The sequence below is a fragment of the Odontesthes bonariensis genome, chromosome 3 (assembly GCF_027942865.1).
Source record: "Odontesthes bonariensis isolate fOdoBon6 chromosome 3, fOdoBon6.hap1, whole genome shotgun sequence".
Classification (NCBI taxonomy): domain Eukaryota; kingdom Metazoa; phylum Chordata; class Actinopteri; order Atheriniformes; family Atherinopsidae; genus Odontesthes; species Odontesthes bonariensis.
Genome location: NC_134508.1, coordinates 22527365 through 22538887, shown reverse-complemented (window position 1 = coordinate 22538887; position 11523 = coordinate 22527365). Strand labels below are relative to the sequence as shown.

Sequence of the window (11523 nt, the reverse complement as noted above, 5' to 3'; positions counted from 1 at the left end):
CCCCAAGTGCAGTCGCAAAAACCATCAAGTGCTACAAAGAAACTGGCTCACATGAGGACCGCCCCAGGAAAGGAAGACCAAGAGTCACTTCTGCTGCGGAGGATAAGTTCATCCGAGTCACCAGCCTCAGAAATCGCAGGTTAACAGCAGCTCAGATTAGAGACCATGTCAATGCCACACAGAGTTCTAGCAGCAGACACATCTCTAGAACAACTGTTAAGAGGAGACTGTGTGAATCAGGCCTTCATGGTAGAATAGCTGCTAAGAAACCACTGCTAGGGACAGGCAACAAGCAGAAGAGACTTGTTTGGGCTAAAGAACACAAGGAATGGACATTTCCAGTGGAAATCAGTGCTTTGGTCTGATGAGTCCAAATTTGAGATCTTTGGTTCCAACCACCGTGTCTTTGTGCGACGCAGAAAAGGTGAACGGATGGACTCTACATGCCTGGTTCCCACCGTGAAGCATGGAGGAGGATGTGTGATGGTGTGGGGGTTCTTTGCTGGTGACACTGTTGGGGATTTATTCAAAATTGAAGGCATACTGAACCAGCATGGCTACCACAGCATCTTGCAGCGGCATGCTATTCCATCCGGTTTGCGTTTAGTTGGACCATCATTTAAGACGTATTTTCAGTTGTTTCACACTTTTTTGTTAAGTATATAATTCCACGTGTTAATTCGTAGTTTTGATGCCTTCAGTGTGAATCTGCAATCTTCATAGTCATGAAAATAAAGGAAACTCTTTGAATGAGAAGGTGTGTCCAAACTTTTGGTCTGTACTGTACATACATATATATGTAAGTTGATGTATGCAGATATATTTCCATTAGTAGTACAGATGTTTTAAATGACATGTCAGTGACTGTATTGTGAAACCTAATACATACATTATATGAGAGCAGGTTAAACATTAATGCCCCAGTTAACAGTACCTGATTAAAATGCTGTTTAATTTATGGATGTCTAAAACTCAAATGTAATTTAATCTTATTCTTTCACAAGACAAAATGTCACAAAGTTTTCCATTTACCTAGTTTTCTTTATTTGATTACAATCAAAAGCCACTAGATGGCCCTATAAAACACCAGAAATGGCCTGACAGCAGGTTTTTTTTTGTTTGTTTGTAATTGAGGAAGACTTCCTCAATTCTCATTTCCAAGAGGAAGATGTAACCCGACAAAACTGCAAAGAATAAATTCAGCAGCGTTACAAGCGAAATCAGTAAATTAGAAACAACATTCACAGTATCAGCCAACAGCACTAAATCCTCAGAAACACTGAACAGTATCCTGTTATTGACATTATTGGCATTTGCTCTAATACAACCCATCATCTTCATCACATCTACTTTCCATCACGGACAGTAATACAGAAACACACTGGGATTTCAGTGTAACGTATGTTCCAGCCGCTGAATGTTAATTACTGACTGAAACAAGGAAAGTAACTCTGTTCCAGCCTGTGATTTCTGTGTTTATTTATTTTAAGACATTTGTATAATTTGCAATAATTTGTACAGTGGGTTCATCCATTTCAGAAGATGAATGTAATTACTTCATCTCAGAAAAACAAACAAACATACAAAAACTACACTTAAGTTTGCAGTTATCTAATGTGCGTGTAAAGCATCTTTGTCTTCAAGCTCATTAAGCTAATTCATTTCACAACAGAGACTTGAAAAGTAGAGTTGGAAATTTTTTTTTTTTTTTAAATCAGGCATTATTCATTTGTAAACACAAGGATACGGTAACCTGTGAGGGGACTCTCGCCTTGCTTCAGAGTTTTCTTTCTTTTTCTTCTTTAGCATAAATGATTTCTTCAAATGTGAACTTTTCTCAAGGTGAGCTAAAAGGCACTTTCAAAGAAATATTTCTTTTTTTACAATTTTAACTGAAAATCAGGAGTTATTCCTCATATTGATGGCTTAGATATGATTTGAAAAAAAGTAGACCCTCTTTTAATTCTAAGCTTGTTAATTAATGGAGAAATTCTAAAAATCGTGCCTTGTCTTAAAGTTAGATAAATATAACTTCAACAACAACATGACATGTTATACCATAATATGAAAATATATAGAACGTAGAAACAGTGTGTGTGTGAAAAAACTAAGTACATCCCATGACCTTTAGCAGCAATGACATGAAGCAATTTTTTCTGTTTGATGATATCAGTCTCACATCATTTTGAAAGCCCACTCTTCTTTACAATGCTGCTTAATTTAATTGAGTTTTGCAACGTTTGTTTATGCACAGTCTGGACTCTGACCGGGCTGTTGCAATGACTTAATTTTTTTTTTCTTGTTTTTCAGACATTTTTTTATAGATTAGCTGCAGTATTTGGGACCATTGTCCTGTTGCATGAAATTGTTTTTAATGAGCTGTTTAATAAATTGTTTTTAATAAGCTGTTTAATAAATTGTTTTTAATGAGCTTGTTTTATGACCAAACATCTCCACATTGTTCAGATTCAACTTATTAAACCTAAGCTGTGCTGCCATGTTCTTCTTAGAAACAAGAGGCTTTCTCCTGCAACCCTTCCAAACAAGCCATACTTATTCAGTCTTTTACTAATTGTGCTGTCACGAACTGTAACATGTTAACCGAGGTTTGTCGTGTCGGAGATGATACCCTATTTTTTGGGGTTCATTTTTCAGTTTCTCTGAGCGTTGCCCGGTCTGACCTCGAGCTGAACTTGCTGTAACATCCATTCCTGGGAAGATTGCCAACTGTCTTGAGTTTTTTCCTCTTGTGAATAATCTTCCTCACTGTGGAATGATGGACTCTAAATTGTTCGGAAATGGCCTTATAACCCTCCCCAGATTAATGAGCAGCAACAGTTGCCTCTAAGATCACTACTGATGTCTTCCCTCCTTGGTATTGTGTTAACACACACCTGAACTGTGCAGACCAACAACCTGCAAAAACTTATTGATTTAAAGAGGTGCTCACAAATGCTGATGATCAGTTAATTAACTACATTTGATCAGCAGCACCTGGCTGCTACTTACCCTGTTACCCTGCATTTTGTCTAAGGTTTTGTTACACAGGTAATGATAAGAGGTCATGCATAATGTATACTTTTCATCTAAGGTTGTTTTTTTAATCTAACTTTAAAACCTGGTCAGGACCAGATTATTTTCTTTATTTTCCTCATGTATGTGAAACCTCAGACCTGAAAGATGGTTAGGGTTAGGTTGCCTAATTTTACAGTGGCTGTGTGTTGCTTTACTGTATCCTATGTAAACTCCTGACTAACTGACTGATATATTTGAACAAGTATCTGCAAGACTTAATAATGTAAATGTCAACTGTTGTCAGGATGGTTTGTGGTTTTGTGATAAAGACTTTTCTGTCACAACAATTTACCTAAAGACAAATATTTGCCTCAAGAAATAATATTAAATCTCCAAATCTCTTGCTCCATCTGCCTGACAGACTTTGGTTGTTGACCACACTGTCTGGAATATTTTAAAGAGAAGAGAAAGGAAACTTCTCTCTCTAATGAACCATTTATGAACCCATTCAGTCATCCATTTTCTATACCCACTAAATCCAATTCAGGGTTGCATGGGGGGCTGGAGCCTATCCGAACTGTCATAGGGAAAGAAGTGGGGTACTCAACTGGGGTGAGGTACCTGTCCATCACAGTGTCACAGAGACAAAAAACAATGCACACTCACAATCACTCTTAGGGTCAATTTAGAGTCCAAATATTAACCCAACTGCAGTAAATTAAGTAAAAAAAAAAGTACTGGATAGTATTCAATTCAATAAACCACTGTGCGTGTTGGCAGTGCAGCATATTCCGTCTCCTCGGCCCGACCTGTAGACTGGAGACACACACACACGACTGTTTGGTGTAACGTGGGTGAGTTGCGCTGAAGGTGTAGTTGGGGGTAAGTAAATGGTGGCTACAGAGCGGTCTGAGAGGGGGTTCTGGTAGTTTTGTTTCTCCCAGCTGACCCAAAAGCCTTTCAACCCCTCTGTATGGGCTCGCCATGCTGCTTGCACCTCCTGCACCAACTGTCCCTCTATTGGAGCCAGCTGGAGGTCGACCAGAGCAGGCAAAACTGTTACAGGATAAACACAGAGGAGAAATGAGGCAAAGATTTATACTGCCTGGTTAAATGAAGCTGATACCGCCTCAACATGCAAAATTGATTCACAAAAGAACACCTAAAGGGCAATTTTAAAGAACAGCAAAGAGATCTGAAGTAGCTGAAAGGCACAAACTCAACATCATCCAAAAAGATATAAACACATGAATCTGTCATTGTACCTTCCTGAGTGCATGCCCTCACAGACATGGCTCGCTCCTTTCCATCCACATGCAGAGCATTGACTGTGACCAGGTACTGAGTGCCGGGCTCCAGGCCGGTCAATAAGGCAGAGGCTGCCTGGTTTGTTAATGTCATAATCTGTACACGTCCGCTTGGAATGGCTCCATACTCCAGTGTGTATCTTTGCACCCGATCCAGCTGTAGGGGACCCCAGCTGACACGGATTTGATGAGGGCCCGATTCTGACAAGGAGACCTCTGCTGGACTTAAGACACCTGAGGATGCACAGAAAGAGGTCACCTCATATGAGAAGATGGTAATCCAACACGATTTACTTGTTTTCTTTGTGCTACAGAACTCAAAAATAACTGCAATGAGGAATATGTTGTCACTGCACTTCATTAAATATTGATAAAAGAAGTGTTGTGCCACAAGTGACAAAATCTGGGAGACAAAAGTTGGGAGGTGGACCAGTATAAACAATCATCAAGATGAATAAGTTTGACTAAATTTTTAAGTAACTTAACTTTAAAACGTTATTTTTAGATTTAACCTCTTCTCCTAGAGCTTTCAATTACAGTTTTTTTCCCTCCACAATTTTACACATTACAATATTGTTTAAAATTAGAAAAGCATCATTGCTTAGGTTAAAGCAGACACTGTAAAAACGGATCACGTCAAAATATCCTTTTTCCAAATGACTTGATTTAGTCCCGCCCCCTCAGCCCAGAAAATGTGCTGGACATGTGAAGCACACATCCACTACTCTGAAAGTTGTTCTGGGTGGCTCAAAAATTAAAACACAGAATTCTTGTTCGTCAGCATAAAGTTTTTCGTTTTGGGACTATTTCATGTTTTGATGTAAAACAAAACACCAGAAGTCAGTTGTTTGAACGCCTCAATTAAAATGAAACCCTGAGGAGCTTTGGATTGCTTTGCAGATGCACAATTCAAGGGTTGTGTGTGTTACCACAAATTGCAAATTAGCAGACAAGTGCCTCATTTCGCATGAAATTACTCCTGGGAGGCATAACAATCTGAAGGAGATGCTGAGAAATCTGAAACAGTTTCTACCTTGCTTGTCCACATTTTTCCTTTTTTTAGGAATACAATACAATACATTTTCATCTTTAAATGTTCATACCAGGAAGTGTGGTGAAGTCCACAGAGAATGTGCTGAACAGCCTCTGGTTGGACTCTGGACGGAGGGATGCTGTGTATGTAGTTTCAGGCTGCAGGTCGGTCAGCTCTGCTCTGCTGGAGTCGCCTGACAAAGTTTTTCTAAACCCAGGACTGGTTGTTCTTACAGATTTATACAGCAGTTCGTAGTAACCACTGTCTGCAGTCAGAACAGGACTCCACTGTAGCACGGCACTATGGGAGGTCAAATGTATCACGTTCAGCTGTTCTGCACAAATAATTTCTACAGATATGAGACACGACAAGGGAGGACAGAGGGGAAAACAGAGAAAAAATAGAGACTGGAATGAATAAATGTGTGATGGAAATCTATTTTCCTGTCTAAAAATAATGTCCATCTTCAATCATGAACCTCACACATACTGATGATGGCCGTCCTCAGGTCCTCTGCGATGATGTCGATGCTATCTATGTCTACAGAGTACAGGTGGGAGTCAAGAGGAGGTGTCACCACACGTTTTAACACCTGGTAATCTCCATGTATGGTACAAATAATTAACACAGAAACTCCCTGTGCCTTCAGCTCCAACATTGGTTTGTCCACGTCTCCAGGCTGTACTCCATCGGTCAGCCACAGCAAAACCTTTGGCCCATTCCCTTCTGTCTTTGTCAGGATCTGCTGGGCCACTTCTAGTGCTGCCACATTGTTGGTATCTCCCTGTAGCTGGCTGACTCTCTGCAGGGCTTCCTGCAGACTTTCCTGGTTATTGTGGTCGTCCAAGTTAAACTCCAGCTGAGGGCTGGTGCCCACTTGCAGCAGAGCCACTCTTACATGCCCACGACCCAAAGAAAAGGGACGGAGCAGATTAGAGACGAAGCGCAAAAAGCAAGAGAAGTCATGGTTTGCAACACTTCCCGAAGAGTCTTGCAACAGGAGAATGTCCCCTTCACAGCGGCTCAACACTGCACAACAAGAGAAAAAACAGTAAAGGTGGTTTAATATGCAGGTCATCCTCATCCTCATGCCATTTCTGTTTTTCTGAAATCATACAGAATTCAAACCCTGGAGTAAGGGATCATTTTAGCTGCTATTGGCAAAAGAAAAAATCTTGGCATGGAAAACTAGTACTTTTATAGATTTATTGATGTAGAAGATACTTTTGTCCAAAAAGCGTGCAAATGTTATGGGACATATTTTAACTGCTGAATGCTTCATTTTGTTCACAAAAAGCCCCTAACTGTGTTTGTCTGCTGCATCGAGAAAGGCCAGTGAGTGACCCACATCATCGAAGCTCTGAACTGAAGACACTAAAATGCACCTAAGAATTGATTGAAACTTCAAACTTGCATCATGACATCTTAATACAAAGAAAACATTTCATGTTGTTATTCAATCCCTTATCATGCTATCGATGAATAGGAGTACATTTCAAACCAGTGCTTTGGATCTTATGTTAATGTCAGCATCATGACTTCTAGCAAGATATTACTTGATTTTTAGTGCAAAACAGAGTACAACTCAGACTGGTGGCAACTTGTTCACTGATTAAAGTACTGAACCAAATAAAGTTTCTCTTTTGGAACTTTTGAAACTCTCGTAAACTAGAAACTCTTTTCATTATAATTATATATATATTTTTTCCGCTTGGGAGGGATTTTTCATACCTTAAAATGGCGTGAATGCAACTGTTGTCCTTTGCCTCATTTATTATGTGTGGACGTATGATTATTAGAAATTACTCACCACCCAAACTTCACCTCATCTCTGTAAAACTACACACAACACAACAGTAATATGTATGTAAATATGGTACTTACTTTTGTATCTTATCTAACTGAACCCTGCTTTGCTATGTCAGTAGTTAATAATGAGTTTCTGGCTGCTTTAAGGTCAGACGAAAAGCAACAACAAACCAGACGACTTTACTGGCTTGTTTCTTCATATTAACTTTCACTCCAGTGGAACAAAACTAAGAGGAAAAGAATAACTTCAGTCAAGGCAAAACAAAGTTGATGACCTTTCAAACAATAAAAAAGCCACAAAAAAAAGAAAAGAAAAAAATTCATTGGCCAAAATGGGCCTTGAAAGTGCCATCTCAACAACAGCGTAGATGCAGATGAAAGTCAGAGTAACAACCAAAGCTATATCAAAACATTCGAGGTGGACATAAATACATGGACCAAACTTCACATTGATCTATTCAATAGTCGTTAAGTGTTGTTAGCCTGCATGACAATGAGAAAGACTATAGCAGCATTCTTTGAATGAAGACGCAGGCTGGTACATTTTTAATTTACATGGAAATTTTGAAAAATGTGGTGACTTACGAGGTGCCTACACTCCCTCCTTAAAGATACTGTCACCAGCAATGAATCATTGCGCCGGAGGTCGAATTAATATCACGGCAACATAAAAAAGCTACCCTGATTTAAGGTATCTGAGGCAAGGCTGATCCTTTTGTAACAGGTACAATCCTTGGGGAAGCATTAATATAATAGAAGAATAAGAGGCAGTAACAGGCAGATGGGTTTTCTTCTTCATGCATAAGTGAAAGCATCTGCTGTTCTGATCTTAGTGTCAACACTTGTCAGAAACAAACTTCACAAAATTCCTTTGAATGGAGCAACAGAAGAGGAATTAAGAAGAAAGTCTGTCAATCATATATGAAAGTGAGCAGACATTTTAGATAAATCTGTTTGAAAGAGATGCATTAGGATCTCTCCAGTTGATTGAAAACTCATTGGTTGCTTGGCTCAACCCTTCATCGTTCCTGGGAAAGCTAGTTCCATTTTGTCATGAAAAAGTTGTCTTACTGCAATAATTTCCAATTAAGCTAATCAACTCCTTTGAACCTCACTTTGTGTTCACACCACGAAATATTCATCTTATTCCAGATACTGGAATAAGATGAATATTATATTGACTTTAGCATTCAGAATAATTCTGATAGAAGATCAGGATCTTTTGATTGCCATACGAAGGCACTGATCACATGACGAGTCCTTACTAATTGCAGCCTACATGATGCACACATTCACCTGACTGAATCACTCCTTCAATATCAATCACACTTATAGGTCCTGATTTGGAGTAGGACAGCAGAACACAAACCCTGAATTTTACTCTCTCTAATGGTTCCTAAGCATTAAATTCTTATGAGGAAGCAGACACAGCATGAAACCAACAAGCGGACAGGAAGTAAGGCAGAAAGGCGCAATTAGAAGTAAAGCTGTCAGACAGTAACTTAAAGAAACACTGAAAACATACGGAAATTACAAGATAAAGATGCTTCAGGAGAAAAAGGGGAAAAAATACCAAAGTTGTGGAAATGTATACACATCAGAAAGACCTGGCATTTGAGTTATTGAGATGAAGAGGAACTGCCCTGTCTTTGCATTCCTGAGAGGAAAGGTGTATGATGTGTGTGGGAGAGGAAATGTGAGGATGTCATCTGTCATAAAATTGGCCTCAACCTGTGCCAAGGCCATATGCCACACGGCAATGCAGCACAGATGTATGAGGCATATGTCAGTGCTTCCTGTGAAGTTCACAGAGTGTGAAATCAACATGAATGTAACATCAAACAGGCAGATGGTAAACCATCCAGTCAATCTTTGATCAGGACACAAAAAAGGGCTTCTTTAAAGTCACATTACACATTAACTCACCGTGACTCAGCTGCCTTTAAAAATGAGTACGGTATGAATTCTTGAAGAAGGGAGAAACCAAATATTAATTAAAAATTCCAAACATTCCATGTGGGCTTTTGGGAGGGCGGAGTCAAAAACAGTTAATGACTTCCAACGTTTACAGGTGGCTACCTGTGAATACTGCAGTTTTCAACATAAAGAACAAAGCCTAATGTTACTTAACTAAAAATACAGCTGTTCACTACTCACCAAGAGCATTTACACATAAACAACATATGGCTTTCTTGCCTCATTTAAGTGACGTCTGAGTTTCAAAGAAACATGGAACTAATATTATATTAACATACTCTGTAATACGCAAAAAGTCTGTCTGATTTAAAGTTACTTTATCAGACCCAGGGGGCAAATTGTCTGGTAACAGGAATCCATTACATACAGAAAAAGTAAGAATCAAAATATCGATAGAAATACAAACACAAATATACATTTAGAAATAGAAAAACACAACAATGAACTTAAATAGAAAGCTAAAACAGTAAACTAGAATTAGTTTTGTATCTACTTTGTCAAAATGTTTGTTGTTGATAATAACTTCAGATGTTTCATACGATTATGACTCAGACATTCATGTACAAAAAAGGACTTTCCTGTCAGTGTGTTAGTTGGCTGGGGTGGAGCTCATTTTGAATCACCATCCTGCAAGTCATCAAGCTATCACCACTTTTTGATGAACTGGCATCAACTGCCAGTCCTCACTGGGATTAATTAATCTATGATTTGCTGTTAAACCTGTTTGCCCGTCTCTAAATTAGTATACCTGCCTGCCAATCTGAGTCTACCGCTGCCCTCATGGTCTTTAGGAAACTGCCAGCGACCGACTCAAGCCAGCCAAACCCTCCAACCCGCTCTCATTCAAAAATAAACCTAATCCTGGCTTCTACTTGAGCCACTGCTTCCTCCCCAATCACGTAACTTTACTTACTTTGCTTATTGGTAGGTATGGTTTAGCTTAATATCTTATTTCCATTGCTTATCTTTTTATTAGTCTTCCCTTATTCATCCAATCATCTGAGGTTGAGGGGACGACATTTGCAATACAAAAAAGCTGGACTCAAGCAGCTGATAGCTTTATGATCAAACCAGAGCTGGGGAACAGTTTACATGCATATGTCTCCTTAACCTGGCTATAGTCCAATTTGGCTTTTTTAGGCAGTTTTGGCAATATATAGAAACAGTGTCATTGTAAGGAAATCATAATGTTTTCCACAGCTTGACACTCAACTTTACTGATGTTCCTTCCTGCTACCAGAGCAGATCCAGAGGTAAAAAAGATTTACTTCTATCATTAATGCAAGACACCATAATTTATGTCCTGTAATGGAAATCTTGCTCATATTGAAATATAACAAAAATGTACTAACGTTATTGGACTACCTCTCACTGAAATATTAGTATTAATCTCGTTTAATTACTTACTGGTTGGATCTGTTAAACTGCATCATATTTCATGTGTCTATTTTGAACAAATTGTCGAGTTAAAAGTGCTCGAATAGCACTTAATTACTCTGATAAAATTATACACTGTAAGCAACATGTTAGCTCCAACTTGTTCATGTCAGACTGAGTGGAAAATATCCTGGCTTCCTTAATGTGACCTATAGTTTGGCTAATCACAAACTCATCACCAGCTATTCAAATATTTAATTCACTGCGAGGGGGCAAAAAATCCTCTCTTGTTGTAAAGGAAAAAAAACAACTTTTATCATTATTGTCATTGTCCTGAGGGTTTACCTTTTCCTTAAGCCAAGACTGCATTGAAAAAAAGTAGCATTTTTCTTATCTGAATCCCGAATAATAAGATTGCAACCTTTCCACTTGAGTTTTGTGTCTGTGTGGTGTTAATGTTGGATTCGGCCCCGTGCCTGCGCTTCTCCCTTTTCGTGTCTCCAGTGTAAGATGTCGACTCACCTGAGGCAGGTACAGCTGCAGTTTGACTGTTGCTCCGCTGCAGCGTCGCCCAGAGAAAAACGCAGCGAAGGAAAAGACCCCTCATCCTTTTCCAAGGAATTTTTCGTGTATTTGATTAGAAGCACCTCGGGGTGGTGAGATAAACGCTGGAACTTGTTAGACCACTTTCCATCGCTCACCTCGCTGTGACAACTGATCCAGCCTGCAGTTATTACGCAGCTCTATTGGCTGAGTTCAGCTTCCCTGACTTTTCTCTCAGTAAACACCTGCGTCATGCCTTCACTTTCTCTACGGTATTGTTTGCACAAAGAACACAGTGCACTTTTTAGTCCGGGTTACTCCTCCTCCTGGTGTAGGTAAAAGAAACTCATGCATTGTCACCTTCTTTGAAGACTTTGTTTTATTTCTTATTTTATTTTTTTATTAGACTTAATAACATAACCTTTGGATGACTGCAGCCTCCCAGTGCACTGTCGTTTACTT

The 11523-nt window shown here is 39.2% G+C and overlaps 1 protein-coding gene across 1 annotated transcript; it reads right to left on the bottom strand.

Annotated features, from left to right (window-relative positions):
- Nucleotides 1–1454: 1454 nt before the first annotated feature.
- Nucleotides 1455–11273, bottom strand: LOC142377177 (von Willebrand factor A domain-containing protein 1-like). The gene is made up of 5 exons (XM_075461021.1): nucleotides 11041–11273; nucleotides 5845–6384; nucleotides 5426–5704; nucleotides 4281–4556; nucleotides 1455–4071 (listed from the first exon to the last, which is right to left on the bottom strand). The coding sequence occupies exons 1-5, from the start codon at nucleotides 11123–11125 to the stop codon at nucleotides 3764–3766; spliced, it is 1488 nt and encodes a 495-aa protein (XP_075317136.1). The 5' UTR covers nucleotides 11126–11273; the 3' UTR covers nucleotides 1455–3763.
- Nucleotides 11274–11523: the final 250 nt, after the last annotated feature.

Bases quoted from the DNA above. Each gene is read 5' to 3' on its own strand.
- LOC142377177 (XM_075461021.1), bottom strand. From the start codon at position 11,125: ATGAGGGGTCTTTTCCTTCGCTGCGTTTTTCTCTGGGCGACGCTGCAG. The intron at 5,705-5,844 runs GTATGTGTGAGG...TCATATCTGTAG, and splicing joins CCTGAGGACGGCCATCATCA to AAATTATTTGTGCAGAACAG. The intron at 4,557-5,425 runs GTATGAACATTT...GTGCATCCTCAG, and splicing joins GGACTTCACCACACTTCCTG to GTGTCTTAAGTCCAGCAGAG.